A 24,936-nucleotide genomic window follows, 5' to 3' on the forward strand; every position below is an offset into this window, starting at 1 on the left:
GTTTCGCTTTTTCGCAATTATTTTCGACTTAATTAGGTCAACCATTTTTCTTGAACGATTCACCATTCATATCAAGCTATGACTATGCAAGTTATTATAAGGATTTTATAAGAACAGTGATCACCACAGTTTTATTCTTATAAGAATCTTATCAGGACAGTGATCACCAAAGTTGTAGGTATCCCACCTCTCGTTCCCAACACTGCAACTCCTGTGTAGCCAGGATCTACAGCTTGACCGCCAATAAAAACCCAACCAGTGAAGGTCAAGTTTGTCCCAAGGGAAAGTTAAACTGTCATTGGACCCGCAACGAAATTAATCAAAAGAACATAGAGTTCGAAGTTAAGGTTCGACTTCCCGCCATTGCAAAGCATCTTACAAGGGCAGGGATATGATCATTGAAGTTTTGTTATTCTTCACCAGGCGTAGGGTGGAGTGGTCCGTCTTCACTGATGTCGTCATCAGGCGAGCTACCGAGCGGGCTGTCGTCCGCCGGGCCCTCCTCTCCCAACTCTACCTACGCGCCCTCTGACCAGAAGAACAATTCCGACAGGTATTATAATACCCGAGCACGCGGGGTTACTCCGAAAAACATCCGAAGTTTCGAATGTTGTCATCCCTCTCACGCAAAGCGAGATGCCAGCTTGAGCGACGGTGACAGAGCTAAACTACGTAAACTGCGTTTCGGGGTATCCCTGACGGTGCGGATAGCAGCACTTCAACGCAAACACCTAATGTGGCTGGAATAGAAGCGAATTTGCAATAAACACGAATATATGACGTGCTGACGACTGTACACTAGCTGTAGATGTCACGGTTCAGTAAGTCGCCTCGATATTTTTGGTTGTGATAACTTATCAAAACCAAACCATGGGGCTAGCTAAGCATGCACAAAATACTTGGGATATTTTCTCTTTACAATAAGAAATTCTTGATGGAAATCTTGGATAAAGATTTAGTAGGTACTTATTAAATAATCAAACAAAGATCCAAAAAATGGTTCAATACTTAGCTATAAAGTAATGCTAAATTGTATATCCTTATCCAAGTATTATACGCAAACTATGTTCACTTGCAAATGTTCATACAACGGCTATTGTCGCTTTATTTTGGTTTCCACTCTATTGCGATAATTTTATATTTTCACTAGCACTAAAAATAAACAAATATCTATCAATGTATCTCAGACATTACCTACAATTAATACCTAAACAAGTATTTCTTGATAACATAAAAAATCATTATTATTTACATTGTTATGTTACAATTTCTATGCTTAGTAGCAAGTTTATAAATATTCTGGGTAGAGTAGTGTCTATAAAAACATTCAAGCAATCGGAAAATTAATATTTTAACTATTTATGACCCTTTGATAGAACTGTAACTGGGAATGTTTGCTTTCTTTCTGGCGCATACAATGTTTTCGCTAAAACTCAATTTTACGCTTTTCTTGTCTTTAATAATGTTTTGGTTTTTCATTTTGTAATTAAAACGTGTAATTTCTTTCACACAAGTGTTTCTAACATTGAGTTTGGTAATTATCAGTAGTATCGATTCTACTAACTTTTATAAAACTTTCAACAACTGCATCTTGTATACTCGCTAAAGATCATAAAAGTAACCTTCATAGACTTTCTAAACATTATCAATTTTTATTTACTAGAGATAGATTTTAATTTAATTTAATAACAGCAAGATTTATAAAGATAGTTTTAGAAGATGCATAACGTAGACAAATGCAGTTTACGCAGTTCACAAATCCAATTAGTAACCATAGTTCTAGACTCATTATTACATTTAGATTCCATTCATAAGAGTCAAAACACTAAAATAGAAGGACCCGTATCGACAGTGAAATAGAAGCATGCTTATACAGTAGTAGACCATCCACCAGCACTTGTGTGAAAGGTCCGGGTAGTCGCGCGGTAACCGAACCGTTGATTCCAGTAGCAATTGGAGTAAAAATGTGTCCGGCAAGCTCCCCCAGTGGGACGGCGAGGCCGCCACACTGTGCCTCGACGCCGCCCCGCTCGCGCTGCGCTCCAATCCACCAGGTATACATCTTGCTACGTGCTGTAACGTACTCAGTGCCGTAACTAGCCTTGTATACGCTCGGTGTAAGCATCCTGTGTCCATGAAAAATGATCACATCAACCGGGCTAGGATGCGCGCCACGATAAAATGTTATCGACGATTTTGAAAGGGATGATGACTGGGTAATTAAATCGAAATTCTATTTAGTCCGTCAGATAGATAATTAGAAAATATTAGACTCATATTTTATTTTTTTACAGTATTATATTGAGTTGAAATGTCGCGTGACGTCACTTTTGAGTAAAAATTCTACTCAAGCGTGACGTATCGCGCCATTTCAACTCGATGTAGAACTGTTATTATTTAATTATGAAAGAAAATAAAAAATATGAGTTTAATATTTTCTAATTATCTGTCTGACGGACAAATAATTGAAATTTGTCATCTAGCCTAATGTACAGTTAAATTAAAATCGATAAAAAGCGTCGATAATATCGTGGCGCGCATCTTAGTCCTGCAGGTCTTTTCTGCCCCTTCCCCCCTCTACACGATTCGAGTCCTATGTCAGGCCCTGGGCCCCGCTCGCACCGCCCTAGTTACGGCACTGGTCGTGCTCTATGTCTCGGTGTTGCACAGCCTTGAACGCCCGATCGACACATTTGGCAGAAATTGATGATATTTTGAATAAGTCTCTTTTCAATTTCTGCCTATTCGTCACTTAGTAACCACTGTGCATTTGTAAATAGTCAATTTTATGTAAGTTGGTGTTATAAGTAGAGATGGGTTTCCACCCGGGTAAAAACCCACATGAGGGTAAAAACCCAATAAAAACCCGTTTCATTCCACCCGTGGGTGTTTACACCGGGTGAAAACAAATAATTTTATAATTATTTCAATTGGTATCTTTTCTTTATTTTTATTGAATTTTTCTCATTTAAGTTTATTGATTAATAAGTAATAAGTCAAATTTAACACTATTATGCATTTATATCGTGGCCAAATCGTAAAATTGATCACGTTATGATGATGTGACCAATTATTTTATAAAATGGTGTTATTTCAAGAATCGTTGAACACCGATTTAAAAGAAATTTAGTAGGAACACAATAATTTGTGATCATGGCAAGGACATGGAGGGGGGGATGCCAAAGATGCCAAACTCTCTCTTTGATGACATTACGGTATAACGTTACAAATAACAACACCAACTACAAAGTACTTCTGCTTGAAAACTTGAAATCGACCGCCCTTCCGCCACTGTAACGCATTGTAACGTTTTTCAAGACCTCCTCTCCCCCCAGATTGCATTACGTAACACTAGAACGCCCCCTTAGCAACAAATACCACTTCTCACTTTAAAAAAACGCTATTTTTGTTTTCACCCACCAGAATGGGTGATAATGGGTAAAAACCGGGTTTTTACCCAAATCACCCAGTTTAAACCCAATCGGGTGAAATGGGTTTTTACCCACTACCCATCTCTAGTTATAAGTAAGCATGCTGTGTTGCATGTTCTATGATGTCCGTGTTTATTCAGTCGGCACATTTTTGATGAGTATTTTGTACAATTTCTTTCAATAGTGTTATTTATATCTATTTGTTTAATTATTTAATTTATTACATACATTAATTACCCTTATTTGTTGTTGTCTCGTAATTATGTGTACTTTCCCGTGATTGTTGCACAGCTCATCAGTCAATGGCCGGTGTAATGTGCCGACTGTCTTATCTGCATGTATGTTTAATTAGTCTGTGACGTCAATAAAAATATTAACTTTAGTATTGTTAGAAATATCTATGTATAATGGGTGATAAACGGGACGTTATCGTTAGTGTTATATTCTATTGATCTTATGTAGCCTCTCGATATAATAATTAATTAATAGCTATTCCCCTAAAGGTTCTTTATTAAATGTACCTAAGATCCTAAGAACAAACAACATGGTAAAATATAGCTCGACTTCCATGACACGTCATAGTCCGTAGATTTCTGAGAATATGACCACGTAAGCTCCGCCCATGTGTCCCCAGAGCCATCCAGCTATATTTTACGAGGCTCCTAGTGTGTTATAAAATCTTAACATGTGATTGTCACGTAGGTTCGTCTATTAGCGGGGACGTGACGCCGGTGTCGCTGGCGTCGGAGCTGGACTTCAACAGCAACGAGGCCACCGCCGGCTCCATCACTGATCACGATCTGTTGGTATGTATTTTAATTGACCTGCATTTTGAAGATACTTCTAATCTATCAATTTATTTAAAAAAAACTAACCTTTCAGATAGAATTTTTTTATTTAGGTAATTGAAATACGCCTATTGTTTCAGAGCGCTGAGGGCGAGGACGACGAGGAAACTTTATCTGTGGATCCCAACGAAGCTCCGCTAAAGTTGATCAAGAACGACCTCAGTCCGCTAAAGTTCATCGCACCAGAACCACCCACGGCTGGTTGCAGCCGCACTCCAGACTTCTACGGCCTCAACGCGCACCAGACCAAGGAAACCTTCCACAAAGACATGCCGTCCAGCAGCAAGAACTACAACCTAGAGACCGACGTCAAAAACAAATGCTCCAAAACCGACGTGTGCACAGAGCCATCGACGCAAAGCAATAACGATGGCGCCAATAAGAAAAACGACACACTCAACAATGGAAGTAGAAGATATAGCGACAGTAGCGCACACAAAAGTAACATTAGTTCACAAGCGGTGGTCGCGGGCAGTAGGTTCACGACCACTTTAGTTACGGAAGATACTTTGAAAGCGGGTACGTCGAGTAAGTCTAACAGTAATTTGCCTAACCTAGCAGAAGTCGAGCCAGCCGAGCCGCTGCTCACCAAAGCCAATAACGTCACAGTCAAGGCTGGCTTCAATATTGAGGATTCATAAACTTTTCGCAATTAGATACTCTGGGTAGTGAGAGTTAATATAGCAAAGCTGTATGAAGGATTTTGATAATGATATTTTTTACAACAATCTCATTTATTGGTGAATATAATCTAACTAAAAATAATGTTTTATTATAGAAACATAAATTAGTGGAATATTTATTGAAGCTAATTGAAGGATTCTAACAGTATGAAATCAAACAAAAGTATTTTAACAAAGTAAACATTTTCAGATTGTGAACACCGACCAGAGCCAACAGAAGCTTAGTAACGCAATATGCAATCAAATGCTTTTAGGATGCAAATCATATCAGTGTTTCTCAAAACACAACTCTTATGTCATATACTTTGTAAAATTAGTATAAGGATTTGAAAAATAAAATGTATTCTTCATAACTTTGTACATATTTTATTGCCTCCTCTTTAATTAGATTTTCAGTTATAAGAATATTTTACTTTCATTGGATCCATATTCAATTGCTAACTGATGGAGGTAGAGCCAACAACAATACAAGTAAAGAAAATCTACCTATGTTGCATTTCAAATAATTTCAATGCACTTATTTATACTCACAAAATTAAATATTCTTCAAATTAACACTAAATAGGATTTAATTAAAACAATTACTTAGATACATCTTTTTAATTTAACCAATAATATCACACAATATATTTTAAAGCTCAATAAAGTAATGAATAAGCTAAGCTTAACTTAAAATCTTACTGACCAGACTCATTACACCTTTAAAAGCTAAAATAAATTAATGTTTGCACATCCTACTCTGACTTGACCAGTTTTGGTGCCATGTGAATAAGAGATAAAAAGGCGTTGAAGATACCACGGTGCTGTATGCCGGGCCACAGAAGCATCACCGTCGAGAGAATGTACAACAGGAAAATGTTGCTGATTGATGACGAAATCCAAGCCAAGGTGCACAGCATACTGATGGAAATTATATAGTACTGAAAACAACAAAATATCATTAGAACTGGGGTCCTAAGGTCATTAGAATTTGTCTTGTTCATAATGAACTAATTTTCAGATCTAATACTATTTCAGCTTAATTATACTGAATGGAGGTAGTTTCAGGAATCATAAAATTGAATCTTACCATGCATGGACTGGTATCCCTCAAAGAGTAAAAGGATCTAATCTGGTTCAATGTTTTGTTGTAGTGTACTACAATACTCCGGCAAATTTCTTCAAACATCTTCTCCTTTTGGCCAGTCCAGGATGCTGGGCCGTAGAGTGAGTTACATATGACCGGGACGATGAAGTCAACAAAGTTCAGCATGAGTCCTACCAAAGCAAAGGTAGCCAAAGAACTCATATCCAGTAGCCAAATTAAAAGGTACAGAAATGAGACTGTGCCTATTATAGCACATGGATGCCATTGTTGCTCCCATAAAATGATTGATTTTAGCGGTATCAGGGCTACACGCCAGCCCTCTAAAAATCTTTTCAATTTTTTAACTTGCTGCTCCTAGAACAAAGAATAATAAGTGCCTACTTTATTTTACAGATTTTTGAGATGAGTGAGCTATACAGTTTAGGTAATAAATGTAAAATAAATACGAATAAATAATTTAGAAATGAGAAAAGAAGGTACAATAGAAATTATTCATGATCAAGAATGTTCTTAAATTTCTTTGGAATTAATTAAATTACCTGGTCTTGTAGAACGATATCAGCCATTTTTAATGTAATTTCAGATTTATTAGTCCAATTTACTCGTAGGCAAGTTATAAAAGGGGAAAAAGCAGCGCTTTCGCTCTAATTAAATTCTTCAAAACAAATCCCAACCAGGCGGGCCGAGAAAAATGGTGAAAAGTGGCAGATCGATGCACAGATTAAACAGCAGAGATGACAGTGTAGTGATGTGCGAAACCATTTCATTTTATCGATACTCACCTTGAGTCATAGCGTTGAGTTAACAAAATTACAGATGGCGCTTCTAGCTTCATCTTTTTCAAAAAGGAGGCGACATCAACTTGAGCTTAACTGAAAAACAGAGTGAAAAACATAACACTCCTTCTGTCGCAGTCGGGTAAAAATTTGAAAGTATGCCTTTTTGCTATATAGTCCTAACTCTTATCGATTCGTATTGGGTAGGTAGTTTTAAAATATGAAAAATGTATGGTATAAAAACAACAAAATATAACTATAGTAATATTTTAATAATCATTTACATCAAAAACTCGTATAAAAGTAATAATTTCTTAAAAATAAAATACGTATGTATTGACTACTCCAAATAACTAGCTTGATCAAACAACCATTTTTAATCTTAAAAAGTTTGAAACCAGAATCAAAACCATATTATGCAATTTTCATATTATTTTCACCAAATCGTAACTGCTTTGATAACAAAAGGTTCTAAATCGCATGCCAGGCGAAAGAGAGCCATAGAAAGCAGGAGATAGTTTCCATTTTATCAAACACAAAACTTTGGGGCTTATATTAATGTTTGGTGAATAACATCAAGTAGGCTAACGACAAAATAAGCCCGACTTTATCAATCGTTGTTACCGAAATTACAACTTATATGTCGACCGAAACCTACTTCTATTCTATCATAATTATAATTGTTCTGTTAATTCTATAAACTGTAAATAGAAACTAAAACTCATCTAAAATATCTGGAGAAATTTTTGGAATAATCAATAGTTATAAACTATATCCACACCAAGGCATAGTATTTTAAAACCAGTTACAGTACTGGCGTCACCTAGTAGCAAATTACATTTTATCAGATTTACTTAAAAAAACTGGAATATTTTAATTATTACATCTTAACCTAATGGAATAACTGATGTTTCACTGTTTATTTCACCCTGCGGAAATACCTCTTGCCTGGAACATTAGCTTTTTCATGTGTAAGAGTCTGAAAATAAAATAATAAATTGTTAATCAACAGAATCGAAATCTTCATAAGCAATGTCATGTATTGTGTTAAAATTATTGTACTTTTTCATCTATCATTATGATGCGATATTTTTATAAACACTCCCCCTTACTAATAAAAAGTTACACAGTTGTTGAACACTGTTTTAAAATGACATTTCCATACTAAACGTCACTTTAAAACACTGATCAACGAGCGTGTAAGTTTTATTAGTAAGGGGGTTAATTTCTACTTACTACAACACATTCATCTTCAGTGAATAAATAATGACGACCACATTTGTCGCCGCTTTCTGGAATCACTGAGTCTGTCTTTACTTCATGGTCGTTCACTAAAGTTGTAACACTCTGTAAATAAAGAAACAACTCATTATCATGGAATTTTAGTTTACTTGTGTTCCTACAAAGTTAAACATAATATTAATTTCAGTCTTGCAAAATCATTAAGCCTTGTGAGGCAGACAGGGGCGCAATGGTAGCAGATGAATTTTAAAATCGCACAGAGCTAAGCATAATCAACATGACGTCAATCGCCGCCCGGCGATTACGGCAAATGAACTAACGTAAAATTAAGCATGACAAAAAATCAATAAATCAATGGTTGAATTTATTTAACTGAATTAAGATAATTTACTTATTCTTTCAATTTGGTTTGCATCCAAAAAAAGTAGTTGGGAGAGAATATCCAATCAATGTCTTTTCAGGTTCACCTCTTATGTTGGTGTGAATAAATAATTTTCCATGTAATTTCTGCTGATCCTTTACACTTAACCCACACTACTTCTTTCTTTGTCATGCTTTATTTATAATTTTTACATTAAATATTTTACTTTACCTTGATGACACTATTAGGCATAGTTTCTTCATACTCTTCGCCAAGCTTGAACGAATACTGTACAGTTCTTATGAGCGAAGAGGTTTTGATGGTCATCGTTTCACCATCTAAGGTTATTTCCATTAGTGGTGATGACATTGCCATCATTTTCCGACCCATGAATGGGACACCTGAAACAGTATGAAGCCTTACTTAAAAAAACTGTCTCACATTTTTCCTTTAATATTAATATTAATTTAATCAATGTAAATTATTAAATTATTTCAACACTTCCAAAGGATTCTGGAAAAAACTAATTAATGTAATATTTGTATAATTAATAACTAATAAAAACATAAATTGTACTAGTTTTAGTGTTTAACAGTCACCTGTTAATTTCTTTAAAATAAATAAAATGGATTTTAATATTACTTAACAGTTGGCTATTAAAATTTTACTTTTAACATACGAACTTCTGAGACATGCTATTAATTGCTTTTAGCAACTGCAGCAATTTCTACCTATAATCTTTAGGCTGTTACTTATTTAATTCTTACTATTTTATTAACTAAAACTTACCAACTGCAATAAAATATTCATCAATATTTTCATTTTTGTAATGCTGATATTTTCCAGGGATAGACATTGGAAAGTTTTGAGCAGTGCTGACCTAAAAACTGAAATAAAATTATGGTTCCACAATTAATTAAAGTAGCTAATTATTACCTACTTAAATGATACAGCGGTGTGTGTTATTGATAAAGTAAATGATATAATAATTATTATCAATCACGTATTCAGATAAAGTGATAAAACTTGAACAAAATTTACATGTAGCAGCATGTAGCTATGCGTATCAAAGTTTCTGACAACCAATTTAATTAATATATAAATATTACAATAATTATTATATACCTTTTCAAGAACCTTTACAGCTGCGGTAATACAAATTTAAGTAAGATTAATAATTTTATTTGTTTTGGAGAAAAAGAAAACAACAAACTTGCTCGCTCACCACATTGACTTTTTACTTTTTCTGTGTTTATAGACTAGTGATGTAGTCACAACAGCTGCAGTAGTTCAATTTGCATTGATAGCTCATATCCATATCAATTGAAGTATTTTTATCACGATTAATGATAACACGATTCTTATCGCCTCGAGCCCTAGATGAATAGTTTTCATTCAAGCGCTTTTTTATCCACATTTCACAAAGAATGAAAATGATGATCAGGCCTAAGTAAGATGGAAGCGAGCTTCACCTGGAATCTTCAACCACAGAGGAACTGGCTAACTACATCTAACTGCCGGAACGGAACAATGCTATTTACACATTGGTATTATGGTGACAGACCGGCGGGCTAAGAACAAGACCTACCACCAACCAAACTAAACAGGAAAATCTACCCTCACTGGGAATAAGATCCTTGGCCCTTTGGGTCTAGACCTCAGAGCGCAGAGGCAGCTTCATCTTACATAACTAAGGTAAAAATCATATTTGATGTTAACTCACATACCTATTCAGATTCACTAGTGTTTGACATTTACAAAATAGCAGAACTTATAGAAAATCTTAGCCAATCCAATGAAGTAGGTAGTTGTTTTTTATAATTTTTTAGACATAATATTATAACACAAGAGAAAGTTCAAAAAGTTTGTCAAGCGCTAACATTAAAACTTTGGTTAAATATTAATAAACATTTTTGATAAAAATACTCTTTAATTTAAATTTTACTAGCTGACCCGGCGAACTCTGTTCCGCCTTAAAGGCAATAAATAAGCAAATCTTTCCTTATATTAATCGGAATAGGTTGTGTGATTCTTTCAGGCCGTGCATTTTCGCATGTCGCGTGCGCTATGGAAACTGCTGGGAAGGGGTATCTTTGTTCAACAATTACGTCGAAACTAATAGACGTAGACTAATAAATTTACATTCGTTTTGTAGAATAACTCAAATATTAAAAATACAATGCAAATAAAACATACCTTAACGACCTGGTTTTTCTTGTGTTGGAAAATAACTGAAAAAGAAGCGAAAAAAGTAATTTATTTTTCTAATTAAATCCATTCTTACTCCCATAAAATGTATGAAACTTGTGTCTGCTTTCTTCTTCTACTAATAGATAATTTTATTGGCTATCTCATGATTTAAATTTTTACCTATTAATGTTAAGCTACCCACGCTTTCACTTGTTTTTTAAAGAAGAGGTGTAAACTAAAAATTAAAAACTTAAATCGATGTAATATTTCGAGAAATGGGTCAGGCCCCAAATTTAAAGTATTTTCATCGATAAAATTGTCCATAGATTATGCCCTTAAAGTTTGATCACTACATGCCCGGACACACTGTATAGATAGATTCTTATTTAAACAAAATTCTAGAAAATTTAAAAATGTACTAATTGAATATTCAAAATTCAAATGGATTTCAATTCAATAACGCAATTTTGACAACACTGGTGAATGGTGACATTTGTTTGACAACGTTGCGTAATGAAGTTCGTTCTTAAACCTAATAAAAAATCAAGGATCGCTTTTAACACAAACACACTTTTTATTTCGGTAATTTCGTAATTCATAGTTATATTTTGCCTCAGTAAGTACGTTTGAAGAGTTATAGGTTTTATGAGTAAAAGAAACTGGTAATAAGTTGCAATGGCTTGTCAAAAAAAAATCATAATTTTTGTTAGTCATAAATGGCAACATCATGTTTTGAACAACTTGGGTGTGTAAAAAAATTCTACAATGACATGTGTGAGTGAGATGTGAAGTCAATCTGAAATGTGAATTTTATGTTTTGAATTTTAATAACGATACGAAACGAAATCTTGAATTATAAGGATACTAATGATGTTAATCTAAATTCAGTTACTCAGTGTTACTTAAGTATATTTGTTAGTTTTTATTAAGTTCGGTATTATTCCGATTTAAACAAGGGATTGTTGATCGATTACATCTTAGTTTTTTTTATTATTGTGGGTGCCTGTATACATTTGTGAAAATGGGTGATAAAGAGGACTATATAACATCCTATCGAGTGTTTTTTGAGAACTTTGCGGCGAATGTAAATCCGGAGGACCAACTCCCTGTACATATTGCTGGATACACTATAACCGAGGCAGAGTTGCCTGGCGAAGTCCTATACTGGACTACACAATATCTGACGGAAAAGTAAGTTGATACAAGTATGATAATTGTTAGATATCATATCTTGCACAAATATTTTGTCTTCTGATACAACTAAATTTAAAAATGTCAGTGAACTTTTTTTAGTACAATCAACAGCTAGCATTACCGAACATTTGAAATCTAATTGGAACTAAGCATGATAGTTGCAACACAGAATGCCTATAGTCACAATGGGGATGTTGCCTGGGTCAAAAAGCAAGAGTTTTAATTAGTCCGCCAGTTAACTTATCAAAAAATACTCTACACGTATTTTTCACTTTTTCAAACTAATGAAAATTTAAAGAGATAAAGCGCGCCAAAGTTCATAAGAAGAGGCCCGTGACGTCAACGCTTGCTTAAAAATGCCGCACGTCGTAACGTCGTGCGCAACTTCAACGCACCATAACTATGTAATTATTTGTTAGATTGACAAATAAAAATATATGTGTCCAATATTTTTTGATATTAAACATTACGGACTAAAAAAAAATTTTTAGGCAACTAGCCTATTTCCCAATAATTAGTTTTTCAGTATACCTACATTACAAAATACTTACTTTTTATTCTCACCACTACTTTGGGAACTATTTTTATATCTTTTTGGGAACCAGGCCTTAAGATCAGCTGTGAAAGAATACTGTGTAACAATTTAATTAATATGCCTATCAATATCCATCTAAAGAACTTAGTTAAAAGGAATAAAATTTGTCTAAACAACTGTATTTCCATAGATTTATAAAATAGATATAATATTTCATTGTTACTAATTCAAATCCTTTATTATTAGGCTACACAATACATGTAGGTTTTGACCTTTGAAAGGCATAACTGTCCTCTTTCAGTACAATGAAATTATTAATAAATCTAACAATGGTTAACTCCCCTGTAAATTAATTACAATACTATATTATAGTACTTATACAGTATAGGCAATTCATATTAATTATTATGTTAGGAAGAAAAATATTTGAATTATTTTATGAAAGTGGTATCTTGCCTTGGGCTACATATTATCATATAGGTACCTACTACAGTTTTGTGATACAAAACAAAATATGATAACTTTATTATGTACATTTGTTTTGCTCACAAAGAAGAATAGGTACCTACATAATTTTGTCTGCCGCATTACTGCTTATGAATGGCACATTTAGTGCGTCAGCAATACAGTAGACAAATAAATTTTCTGAAGTTTGCAATGTGTCTGAAATAATAATACCTAGTTATATGTAGGTACTAAATAAGTACCATAGTGGCTTTTCACAGTACAAAAATATTGTACTTTTCTAATAACCAAAAATATGCTGTGGCTTATCACCATTTAAAATCCTTTATAGTACATTTTTCTATTTAATGTTGATTTTGATGTGAGGAAAAGAATAAACATGTTCTAGTTGTATTAGTGTATGTATAGGGATTGTATGAATAAGGACCTGTAATGTCTAATAAGATTTATTTTTTTACTATTTTTTAATTATTCAGAAAAAGAATATTTATTTATCAAACATTTTTAAAAATAAAACAGCACAAAAGTTTTATAACATGTTGGTTTATTCATAGAATATATAAAATATTCAAACTGTAATTTAACGTTTGCCGACGAGTGACGCCCAACAACAGGGGTCAAGGTCACAATACAGGTTGCAAGCTTTCTGAGCCGGCTGTGATGTAGTAGAGGAGATGAATTTGGCGTGCGTTATTTAAATTCCAACACAAACATCTAAAGATTTTTAGTAATAAAAATATGTGAAAAATCTAGTTAGAAAGTATCTAGGTAATTAATTTAACTATCTACTTCTATTAGGACATTGACTTGTTTGATAAATTACTGTTTGTACAAGTGTGGAATGTTGCTGTCATTGCCACAGACACAGAACTGTGTGAACTCGCGTGCATCGGTTATTTGGCGGGCGTTACCTGGCGCTGTTAGTTTGTCTGGTTTATTTTGTCACCAGTCATACCCTTATTTATTGTTATTAATTTGTTCGCGACTAGTTGATTTCTGGTGTTTCCTGCTTGCGTAACTTATGGTCGTGGGATAAACATAGAGCGATGTTACTCATCACCAGCGTACATTACGTACATGTTCCTACCCCCTATTTAGCATTGTGGCCAACTGAACATTTACTAGCCGAATCTATTTTCGATGTTGAACTACCTACTACCCTCGTTTTTAATAGCCCCAAAGAAGACCGAGAAACATTTGATTCCACTGAGAATGGAGACCACTGATGATTGCTCAAAATAAAGCCATTTCTCAGTCTCTATCCGCCATCCACGGGTGCACTTGATGCGAGACAAATATTTGGGTCAATCAGGACCGCGGTTTAATGTTTTCATCTGCCCTACGAATTTCCGAAAATCCCGACCCGGACACTATTCTGAAATCTCCTCTTCTATTTTTACGAAGAAAGCAATTCCCAGGAAAGACCACGTTCCTGGTTTTACCTGCATATTATTTTTGATAATGCAGCAGATTCAGACACCTGTCGTTTGTTTTCGGGCGATTTGCTGTAAACCCATATAGGGAACCGCTTTTTCGGTAGCAATCCTTTTGTTCTGATAATGGTCAACCTCGAATGATAAATGAATAAGGTGGAATTGACCCACCCTGGGTGTGTGTACTCTCTTATCTAATCGCTTTCGAGTTAACTAGGCTGGAAAGATTTAACATGATAATTAAGAACGTTTTAAACGATTTCGTCAGATGCATTAACATGAATATGTACTAAGGCTTAAGTGGTTTTGAAAAGCGAATCAATGCACCCTGAAGCGAAGTAAATGCCCTAGTACATTGATGCTTTTAAAAAGGTAAGCTGTTATAATATATGATACAGGATGGTTCGAAAACAGTAGACTATAAATCAAAAATGGCGCTATGAATGATTAAAAAATAAGAATAAAAGTTACGACGCTTTTAGATTTGAGTCTTTTCGTTTGTTTACCAACGAATCGCACTCCCCATAATACCAAAACTAAGTCGCAATAATGACCATAGAAATCGCCAAATATAGCCCATTCGCCTCCTATAGTTTACACGTACATGCAATTAGACGCTCCATTTAATCCAACTACGCCGTAAGAGAGCGTAAATTGTATGTTACGATGTCGGTGACTATTCCAACTTACATAATCGCCACTTTGGTGCACCAATCAATGCAAATTGCAACATAAGTTGCAACATTAAGGTTGCTGACACCTTTTCCTATTATTGTAAGAATCCATTCATAAACGAGCTTTTCTAAAGCCTACTACCATCCGAGTCCATCACCCGACCCAGTTCTCCGACCTGACTTGCATACGCATCATATTTCAGCACATTCCAACAACGAGAACACATTCATATTCAGCTAAAAGGGACCAGTGTAATGTTATGTTTTGACCACAACGTTAAAAGCATGTAGCTTGACGGTGGAGCCGAAGTAATACCACATAGTGCCGTAATCGTATTCTATACAATAATAAAATAATTGTCCAGGAACTTCATAATTTATGATGATTCTGTCCACGAATTCATTAGTATTATCATCGTAAGTTCCGCTTTTTACACAAAAATAATTAAGCAATAGATTACGCTAAGTACGTCATATTCCTTTCAAGCTATCTGATCTAACTCTTCAGTTTAATTTCACGTAACATAAATAGTATTCGTGGATACCATTGCATTCCAAATAAATTTAAAGCATTTTTCTTTGTGTGTATTATAATTTTCATCAATTTCGTTTCATTTAAAATGTAGAGTCTTTTCTAGTCGCGCCCATTTTCCTCCACTCGTCACTATGACTAATAGATGCTGGTGATGACGCGTTTGTGTACATGTACTTACCTACTTTATTAGTAATCATTCGTATGTAGCTCAATTGTGACCATGATTTTGAATATAAATAAATCTGCATCACATCAATCATGCTGATCACGAGATGTTTGTTTGAGCACTACCAATTGTTAATGTTTTTTCAGGTGCCGAATTTCTGATTACCATACAATACAAATATGCCTATGGTTTTGTTGTTTCAGATGGACAATTAAAGCTAATAATTGCTATGCATAACCATGTGTGCTAATGGTAACTTTAATTAACGTTCTTCACTATTATGTATTCTGTAACTCCACGCAATGTGTATGCAGAGCATTTCATTGACTACAATACACTGTTTATTATTATTTATCTACAGGAAAATATAATTTAAATTTCAACTAGGAAGTGGGCAGAAGCAAGACTGGTCATATCGTCGTTTCAGTGAAATTTCTTGCCAACAAAACGATAAGAACTTGTCACATAGAAAGAAACGTGGGAAAGGATGAAAGGATTTAATCTCTACATTGCACATTTGCATTATACCAACTTATTTCTATAATACCCTTATAGGTATTTTAGCTGTAAAAGGAAACTGCTAACAATACAGAGTCAGGTTACACGTTTCTTGGATGGGTGTAAGCTAGACGCTTCTGTGAGACTTGTAGCCATTCAGTAGCTCACATAATAGATTTGTAATTAGTCTTTCGTATTTTAGGATTTTATCTTCTCTTATCTTTCTGGAATATCTGGTAACAAGTTCACAAACCTGTTCACCCTGGTGATTGGCTTAGTATCCCCTGTGTAGTATTTATGGAGATCAGTGGCGGATTTACAGTTTTGCCGCCCGTAGACTAGGGTGGGGTTGGATCTTTATTTAGCTTTTATCTTCTGAAATCGAGTAAGCGTCATCTGAAATCTGCCGCCCCTAGGCCGCGGCCTATACGGCCTATTGACAGATCCAGGACTGATGGAGATCGTTTAATATCAAGAGTAATTCATTCATTCATATCTTCAAGTCGTTGGTAGAAAACCGTACCTGTGCGAGTATAGGGTCCATAGAGATACCTTTTCAGTTGATCTATGCGCTCTAGTGAATGTTGAATTCATTTTCACTTTAGCTGATGGTACATTGGTGTCGATTTCTCTAGGGCCTGTGGGCTGAGGTCGTAGGCTGACACAAATTGGCGCGAGCAGGGCGTGGGCGCGCGGATGCCGGCGATAGCGAGATGCGATGTCAACGCACCGGCCATTGTTTACTATCCCGACCCGATGTGTGCGTCTAACAAGCCCAAATGTAACACCGTATCTTCCCATTTCGCGATAAACCATTGTTTTATCAAATCAATATATCAAGTGCTTATCAATGAATGTAGAATAGGGATTTTCGTGCCATAAACTGAAAACTCTACAGAGTGGTACAAGAGATATCACCTGTGTAAAATCATTTAACATTTTGGTAAAATCTGGGTTACGTTACGTATGCGAGGTTTTGGTTGAATAGACAGTAAAATTAATCGTTGTAACTAAGACTAGAAAACACCTTCTACGCGTACGAATTTGTAGGCACATTAGGAAATGAATTCTTTCGGCGTCATAACGTTATCCGAAAAGAGTGCTCCAAAATTGTAAAATATCCAAGATTCTTTGTAACTTTGTCTCAATTTCACGGGATATGTTTTCGTCCCAGTTACAGGAGCACTGACCTCTTTATGTATTGTACGGACAGACGTACGTCCGCATTTTATTTTACCACTACAGCGGCCACGATTGCCGGGGGAGCCTAACACATGCCCGGCTCGACCGTACACCAAGTGAATGCCCGCGCTGTTTGTTTATCCTCCTATTCTATAGTTTAGAAGGTACGGTTGGTTAAAATTCCGTGCTCTATTAATACTACCTCCGAAGTACACGTCTATTTGCAGTCTATGTTTACTCACGTAATCATATCGCGCTGATAACACAAGTACCCGTATACCATACAAAATACAATACAGAATTTTTTTGCAAACATCTTGAAAGTGTTTCTTTTCTATGCTTCAATCAAACTCTTCTTCTTATTGATGTTTACAAGTACTTATCTTTCAGATTACAAATAAATGTAATCCGTGTTGGATTAACTGCATCGACATTGCTTTATCTCCTAGTAATTAATTGTCTATATCGTAAAAAAAATAATTTAGAAAGTTCATGATGTTTCTTACAAGAGCATTTACTTTTTTTCAGGCAATGCCCGCTGACACTGATGACCCCGCTGCGGCGGATTATACTTGACGAGGTGCGAGTAGCATCGAAGAAAACACCCAATGACTTTGGGTACAGAGCTGACGAATCAGGTGAGCTGGCTATTTATTGCGTTTCCTAGAATAACCCAGCCCACGAATTGTGGCTTACACATTTCTACAAATTGAGTCATCTAAGTAATCACCTGATTTCCCTTGCAAATTCTTTACAATCCCTATTAAATTAAAAGATGTCTTCTCAAAAATAGAACTAGGCTGTTTGAATATTTAAAATATTTGTGCGTTGCATCATAGTGCGTGCATATTTTATGTCAGTTGTTTTATTGCTTCTGAATGATGCATCAAAATATTTATATACACAAGTCTTGTCTCCAACAAAGATGCGACTCGATCGATAGTAAACATTGATTGGCCATTACCACATCCAAAGTTGGCTCTTGAAACGCTTGCGTCATCGTCTAATTAGGTCTAGCCTATATTAGTATGGTACATCAATTTGTTTGTTGTACTGAAGATTGCAGATATGATATCAGCGGTAATCTCGCTGTTTTGTCCGTTACATCATCTGAGCTGACCGTAAATATAACAGCGATGTGGTGTGGTGTTGTGGAATGTAGGGTAGAGCTACGCAAGTCATTGGCAACCCTCGTTTTCTACTTCCCACTTACGTGTCCGCGCTGCGATGGCGTGTGCAGCAGACTTGCGGCGACATGGGGGCTTTAATTGCGATCACATCGACAGTTTTATAGCAGCCATTATGAGGCCCTTAATAGCTTCTAAATTTGTAGTTTCGTTGCACCTAATCGTATTGTTTTAAATAGCAGCACAGCCGTATTTCAAAATTTACGTCGCACATTGAGAATGTTTTGTTGCTACTGAAAAATTTTAGGTGATTTTACTATTTTTACTACATGTACACGATTCTTTTTATTATTTAAGGGTTAGTACAGTCGAATAAATGGACTCTAGCTAGACCGTTTCAGATGCAACTTCGCTAAGTGGAGCTATTTGTTTCCATGTTATTTTTAAAGCTTAAATTCTATTATTTCATTTGTTATCATCAACAAAATATAGTATTGAATATCCAGTAATAAAATAGTAGCACCAATAACAACAACATTAACAAATAATATTTTTAGCCCAAATTATTTACCCTTTTATTGTTCCCTGAAAAACACCCCTAAATTCGCGTGTAGGTAATGACGGCACGGCGATGTATGCGGAAATGAATTATTTGCTTGAATTAAGCCCTCATTTCAGCGAGTGTAAGGTTGACTGAAACTTAAAATGGTTATCAGAGTTATCCACTTGCCTCTGGTATAGAGAGGGTCGTGACTCGTGACTCGTATGGTCAGCGTCAAATTGTTCGTGACACCCAAAGTTACCAATAAGTCCCCAACACATAAGGTTAACCTGCTGATAATGGTGGTAAAATAATGAGCCTTCATCATCATCATTATTTCAGCCATAGAACGTTCACTGCTGTACGTACATAGGCCACCCCCAATGATTTCCATGTTAACCGGTTGGTAGCGGCCTACGTCCAGCGCCTTATTTACAGATATGAGCCTTATTTATATTTAACCGTACTCGTCTCTTCTTTCCAGTGTACATAGCCCTGCGGCTAATGCAAGCGGTGACAGCGCGTGTGAACGCCATCTGCCTGCGGTATCTAGACAACTCGATGCTGGACTCCTTGCCGCCGCCGCCTCCGTTGGAGCAGCGAGACCTGAAGACGGTCTCGTGCGCCACCAAGAACTCCCGGAGGGTTATGGAGGACCGGCACGTTGAGATCGGCAACCTCGAAGCACTCTTTGGGATAGAGGTCAGGACCCCATAGACCTAGGATGCGCTTCGTGATAAGCTTTTATCGTGTCATTTTATCGTTTTTACGCGATAAGCCCATACATTTGTCGGCTAAAATCATCGATAAGATTTTATCACGGCGTGCATCCTAACCCGGCTGGTCAATGGTATTCGCTAGGTTTGCTTGTACCAAATTATTTACTGCTCTATTATTATTCGAGTATTTCTCAAAAAAAAATGTACATTTTGAAAAAAAAAAAGTGTGCTTTGAAACAGTTCAAAAGTTTTATATTTATAAATCATCACACAAAAAAAACACACACACAATTTTGAAGGATGAATATTTATCTTTAAGATAACGAAGAATTATAGCTATAATCCTGCTTATTACCAAATATTTAGATATTTTAAAAAAATAGTCCTTTTTTACCTTTCATACAAAAACCTGTTTGCCACCCTAGCTTTTTCATGTATTTTTGTTTCATAAAATGCGATACGTAACTAAATTATTGTAAATTTCTTTGTATTATCGTTCTACAGTAATCGCAGTTTCTGTATCAAATTGATTTTCTATGGGGTGTCATAATGAATTGGCAATTTAAAGCAAAAAAACAAAATGAGTCGCTCTCATTTACTATTTCGTTATTTACTCTTTAGTTACGATTTATTTCTACTTTCCCATGGTTTCTGAACAATTCCGTATTTATTTTACACGGACAACAATAGCTGCACTCTGAATGGCTGTTGGCCTGACGTCTCCGCCATAACATCTATCGCGAAAATTAGTGAAAACGTGTGTGTTTTGTGGGATTACTTTTTCGTAACAGGCAGTAAAATCAGCGATTTTATATAGAACGGTAAGTCTTCATTTAACCATTTTTTGTAATACGTGTGGTACGAACATTTAGTAAGCTTTTATATTTGCTGTAACAAATTTTATCAAAAAAATACTTGTTTCTGATCTCATTTTGTCTAATATTTCGTTACGTTTTTTGCGAATTTCGTTACGTTACGAAAAAGTACAACATAATGCTGAGTGTATACTGTTATTACCTGACTAAGCATAGTAATATTCACTACTTAATTAATTTCAAAAAATATAGAGCGTTAATAACAAAAGGATTGGATACTATCTGCTTTACAGAAGTGCCACCAGCAAAAAAATATCAAATCATTTAGATTACGTTTTTATGTGATTACTTCTTTTGTTTTTTTAGGAATGCCGCCAAAAACCAATGCCGAAAGGCAAAAAGCTTACAGAGAACGACTCAAAATGGATAAACATGATGGAACAAAAATAATTTTATTAAAATAGTATGAATGATTACTCCCTTATTTTATTTCTAACCCCTTAATATTACCCCGTATTTGGGTGCATACTTACAAATATTTCGAATTGAATAAATGAAGAGCATTCACAATATTTCGCCAATGTATAACAAGCCTTATGGCCTTACTATTTCGTTACTACCGTTTCGTTACGTACACTTTTTTTGAGAAATACTCATTACGAGGATAATTATTATGTTAAGGTTATTTATTGCGCAATTGTTTGTTTTCCCAAACGAAAATAAAATAAACTCTGTACCTCTAGTACGAAAAACTTTCGAGTTCGTTTCGTTGCGTATTCAAAGTGTCATCGAAAAATTTTGTATGAAAAATTAAACAGCGCCCCCTAGGGCGGCTATAATATAGGGGGCGCTGTTTAATTTTTCATACAAAATTTTTCGATGACACTTTGAATACGCAACGAAACGAACTCGAAAGTTTTTCCTACTAGAGGTACTGGTGTAGTTTGTAAACCATAACGATCTCGCACAGTTCATAGCAGCAATGATAGAGGGCGTGGGAGATCGTTGTAGATCGTGAGAAAAATAACATTGAAAATCTCCAAATTGTCGTGTTTACACTAGATTAGACAAACAGAAAAACAACTTTCTAAATCTAAAAATAGAAATGCTTGCATAAATAAATGTAGGCGACCGAAGAAATCATGCCAAAAACTAACATTTATTTATATTCCTTATGTTAGGCTATTTTAATCACTCCCATCAGTCCCATCTATGGTTTACGAGTCTTTGTGTCATTGGAGAACACTAAGAAGTTATCTTAATTTACTATCGATTGCATCAAGAAAGTCTAAACATATTATGGAACATAAATATGGAAGTGATTCAATAGTATTTATTTAACACTAGCTTTCCGCCCGCGGCTTCGCCCGCGTCGAATTTCGTTTGTTAAATTTTCCTGAATTTTCTTTGCTATAAACCTCACGGAGCCCGAGACCTTTCCAACGAATGCAAAACCGTGGAAATCGGTTCCTGCGTTCTGGAGTTATAGCGTCAGGAAGGAAAACCCGACTTATTTTTATATAGTAGATAAAGAATTTAAACTTATTTTAAGACGTTATATCTCAGGCTAACCTTTGAGTTAATTAACCCTGGGGACCTGTAAGTGATTCGTCAGTGTTCTGTATTTGTTTACAAACTTAATACAATCTTTATCCTCCTAATATAAATGAATGTTGGTATCGTGCAATGTGACGCGTTCTTCTTTACGTTAAATTGTCTGGAGCCGGCTTTAGAAGCTACGGGACTATTCCCTTGACCGCCAATAAAAAACCCAACCAGTGAAGGTCAAGTTTGTCTCGGGGGAAAGTTTAGAAGCTAGTATACCTCAGGGGAGGCCTATGTTCAGCAGTGGACGTCCTATGGCTGAAATGATGATGATGATGATACCTCAGGGGGCGTAGTATGAGTTTACGTCAAACGCATTCGATGTCGACTTCGTAAAAAAGTGACATTAAATGTATGACGCATTGTACAGCGCCCCTAGCGGAAACTTTCAAGAACTAAAATCTTCATATAATTTTTTAACATGCTCGCTAGTGACGGCGTTTAATGTAAACTCACACTAAGTCCTCTGTTTAAGGTTGGTTTTAGTGTCACGCGGACCGTCCGGTGCGGACCCGCTCCGCACGGCCAATCTGTATGAACTTCTAGGGAGCATATTAGAGTAATGCGGTCCGAAGGAACCGCTCCGCTCCCTAGCAGTTCATACAGATCGGCTGTGCGGAGCGATCCGCACTGACAATCCGCGTGACATACATTCATAAGTGCCACTTGTGGTCTAAACTGAATAAATATTTTTTGTTTTGATTTTTTTTTATTTTTTTTTTGACACTAAACCAGCCTAAGGGTAACGTTTACTGTTTGCTTGCAGACGACAGAGCCCACCAGTTTCTACGCTGTCTACGACGGGCACGCGGGCTCGGCGGCGGCGGTGTACTGCGCCGCGCACCTACACCAGTATTTGGTGGAGAGCGCGCACTTCGCCAGCGACCTGCGGCGGGCCATGCGCGATGCCTTCCTGCGCACCGACGCCGAGTTCGTACGCAAAAGCAATCAGGAGGTGAGATACGATCGTTGATCTGATGCATAGTGTACCACTGGTGCTACAGGATGTACTTACTGCACCAGTACCACTGCTTCTACGGAATGTGCGCACTTCGCCAGCGACTTGCGACGGGCCATGCGCGACGCCTTTCTGCGCACTGATGCTGAGTTCGTACGCAAAAGCAATCAGGAGGTGAGGTGTGCGCTCGTTGATGTGGAATCTAGCTATGCAGTACTGCTTCTACGGGGTGTGCACACTTTGCCAGTGACCTGTGATGCTCCATGCGAAACCGGATCAGATCCTGTGCACCGACGCGCCGAGTGCTTGCGCAAGAGCAATCAGGAGGTGAGACGCGCTTGTTGATGTGATACACGTACCACTACTGCTGCCACTGGGTGTACCTACTGCACCAGTTCTTGTGAAGAGTGTGCACTTCGCTAGCGATTTGCGGCGGGCCATGCGAGATTCCTTCTTGCCAACCGACGCCGAATTCGTGCGCAAGAGCAATCAGGAGGTGAGGCGCGAGCTCCTTGAATTCATACATTATAATAGTACTGCTTCTACGGGATACCTGGTGGAGAGCGCATTTCGCCAGCGACTTGCGCCACGTTATGTGCGACGCCTTTCTGCGCATCGACACCAAGTTCGTGTGCAAGAACAAGAAGGCGCGCACTCGTTGATGTTGTGACAACATCTACTGCTTACTACCTACTGCACCAGTACCTCGTGGAGAGCACACATTCGCTAGCCACCTGTGACGGGCCATGCGCGACACCTTCCTGCGCACCGGACGCTGAGTTCGTGCGCAAGAGCAACCAGGAGGTGAGACGCGCTTGTTGATGTGATACCTATGTAGCACTGCTTCTACGGGGTGTACCTACTGAACCAGTAGCTCGTAGAGCGCGCGCACTTCGCTAGGGACTTGCGGCGGGCCATGCGCGACGTCTTTCTAGTCGCCGAGTTCTTGCGCAAGAGAAACCAGGAGGTGAGAGAAACAACGAGACGCGCTCGTTGATATGATACTTATGTAGCACTGCTTCTAAGTGGTGTGCGCATTTCACCGGCACCTCGTGGAGAGCGCGCACTTTGCCAAGGTCCTGCGACGCGTCATGCGCGACGCCTTTCTGCGCCGAGTTTGTGCTCAAGAGCAACCAGGAGTTGAGACTCGCGCTTGGAGATGTCATACAAGTGTACCACTGCTGCTACGCGGTGTCCCTTCTACGCTAGCACCTCGTGGAGAGCGCCTACTTGGCCAGCGACCTGCGCTAAGTTCGTGCGTTAATCAAGGAGGTGAGATACGCGCTCATTAGTTGATTCCACACCGGATGATCCACCGAGCTTCGATCTATCAACTTGTAAGATAGTGATTGGTTTTCGGAATTTTTTTTGTCCTTTTTGGTAAAAACTATTACTTAAGTAATGTGATTGCTAAAATGTAATGTTTGTTTACAGCGAGCATGCGGCGGGAGCACAGCGGTGGCGGTGGCGGTCCGAGGGCGGCAGCTGCTGGCGGCGTGGGCGGGCGACTCGCTGGCGCTGCTGGCCAAGCGCATGCGCCTCATGCAGCTCGTGCGCCCGCACAAGCCCGGCCGCCAGGCGAGTCATCATCATCATCATCTTCATCATCTCAGCTAGAACTTTCACTGCTCAACATAGGCCTTCCCCAATAATTTCCATATTCTTCTTGTCGTGTCGACAACAAACGTACACAGTGTCAGCCCAAAATTCCGTCACAAGAGTAGCTATGTCAAATCTTCCTGCGTGCAGTTTTTTGGGCAGGCAGGGCACGACATCAAGTGCTTCGTCGACTGCGGAAACCAAACATGCACTCCAAGTTTGAGCCATCCAAGAACCCCTGAACAAATTGTCCTTACTACGGCCGACCTGCC

General features: G+C 37.2%; 4 protein-coding genes across 19 annotated transcripts in view; 2 read left to right on the forward strand and 2 right to left on the reverse strand.

Moving 5' to 3' along the window:
- l(1)G0196 (inositol hexakisphosphate and diphosphoinositol-pentakisphosphate kinase) overlaps positions 1-5,316 on the forward strand; it is a 29,728-nt gene extending 24,412 nt beyond the window's left edge. For 8 of the 14 annotated variants that reach the window (XM_028309479.1, XM_028309482.1, XM_028309489.1 and 5 more), the window contains 4 exons: positions 424-553; positions 1,948-2,054; positions 4,134-4,237; positions 4,360-5,315. In XM_028309479.1, the coding sequence (XP_028165280.1) occupies positions 424-553; positions 1,948-2,054; positions 4,134-4,237; positions 4,360-4,920 (902 nt within the window). In that variant the 3' untranslated portion in view covers positions 4,921-5,315. Of the gene's footprint in view, positions 1-423; positions 554-1,947; positions 2,055-4,133; positions 4,238-4,359 lie in introns of those variants that run through there. The other 6 variants (XM_028309487.1, XM_028309488.1, XM_028309480.1 and 3 more) reach the window with 6 other exon arrangements.
- A 231-nt stretch (positions 5,317-5,547) lies between these two features.
- Arl6IP1 (ADP-ribosylation factor-like 6 interacting protein 1) lies at positions 5,548-6,770 on the reverse strand. The gene is made up of 3 exons (XM_028309494.1): positions 6,589-6,770; positions 6,032-6,403; positions 5,548-5,882 (listed from the first exon to the last, which is right to left on the reverse strand). The coding sequence occupies exons 1-3, from the start codon at positions 6,613-6,615 to the stop codon at positions 5,697-5,699; spliced, it is 585 nt and encodes a 194-aa protein (XP_028165295.1). The 5' UTR covers positions 6,616-6,770; the 3' UTR covers positions 5,548-5,696.
- Positions 6,771-7,286: 516 nt separating this feature from the next.
- On the reverse strand, positions 7,287-9,697 carry LOC114356393 (sodium/calcium exchanger regulatory protein 1). 3 transcript variants are annotated; one of them, XM_028309545.1, is made up of 5 exons: positions 9,554-9,697; positions 9,218-9,315; positions 8,660-8,829; positions 8,062-8,172; positions 7,548-7,804 (listed from the first exon to the last, which is right to left on the reverse strand). In XM_028309545.1, exons 2-5 carry the CDS (start codon positions 9,282-9,284, stop codon positions 7,745-7,747), a joined length of 408 nt encoding a protein of 135 aa, XP_028165346.1. In that variant the 5' UTR covers positions 9,285-9,315; positions 9,554-9,697; the 3' UTR covers positions 7,548-7,744. The 3 variants fall into 3 exon arrangements, with proteins under 3 accessions (XP_028165345.1, XP_028165346.1, XP_028165348.1); XM_028309547.1 differs by having other exon boundaries at positions 9,218-9,308; positions 9,554-9,684; XM_028309544.1 differs by lacking the exon at positions 9,554-9,697 and having other exon boundaries at positions 7,287-7,804; positions 9,218-9,316.
- A 1,690-nt stretch (positions 9,698-11,387) lies between these two features.
- The window catches only part of LOC114356394 (COPII coat assembly protein sec16), a 93,066-nt gene continuing 79,517 nt past the window's right edge, over positions 11,388-24,936 (forward strand). Inside the window, exons 1-5 of the mRNA XM_028309548.1 lie at positions 11,388-11,809; positions 17,829-17,938; positions 19,453-19,670; positions 22,874-23,062; positions 24,500-24,643. Of these exons, the coding sequence (XP_028165349.1) occupies positions 11,640-11,809; positions 17,829-17,938; positions 19,453-19,670; positions 22,874-23,062; positions 24,500-24,643 (831 nt within the window). The 5' untranslated portion in view covers positions 11,388-11,639. The remainder of the gene's footprint in view (positions 11,810-17,828; positions 17,939-19,452; positions 19,671-22,873; positions 23,063-24,499; positions 24,644-24,936) is intronic.

The sequence above is a fragment of the Ostrinia furnacalis genome, unplaced genomic scaffold (assembly GCF_004193835.3).
Source record: "Ostrinia furnacalis isolate ACB-3 unplaced genomic scaffold, ASM419383v2 OfSCF2800, whole genome shotgun sequence".
Lineage (NCBI taxonomy): Eukaryota > Metazoa > Arthropoda > Insecta > Lepidoptera > Crambidae > Ostrinia > Ostrinia furnacalis.

Excerpts from the sequence above, each read along its gene's own strand:
- Arl6IP1 (XM_028309494.1), bottom strand. The coding sequence starts at position 6,615 with ATGGCTGATATCGTTCTACAAGACCAG. Across the intron at positions 6,404-6,588 it reads ATATCGTTCTACAAGACCAG|GAGCAGCAAGTTAAAAAATT; the intron begins GTAATTTAATTA and ends TCTTTGTTCTAG. Across the intron at positions 5,883-6,031 it reads GGGATACCAGTCCATGCATG|TACTATATAATTTCCATCAG; the intron begins GTAAGATTCAAT and ends TGTTGTTTTCAG.
- LOC114356393 (XM_028309544.1), bottom strand. The coding sequence starts at position 9,284 with ATGTCTATCCCTGGAAAATATCAGCATTACAAAAATGAAAATATTGAT. Across the intron at positions 8,830-9,217 it reads TGAATATTTTATTGCAGTTG|GTGTCCCATTCATGGGTCGG; the intron begins GTAAGTTTTAGT and ends ATACTGTTTCAG. Across the intron at positions 7,805-8,061 it reads CTGAAGATGAATGTGTTGTA|ACTCTTACACATGAAAAAGC; the intron begins GTAAGTAGAAAT and ends TTTTATTTTCAG.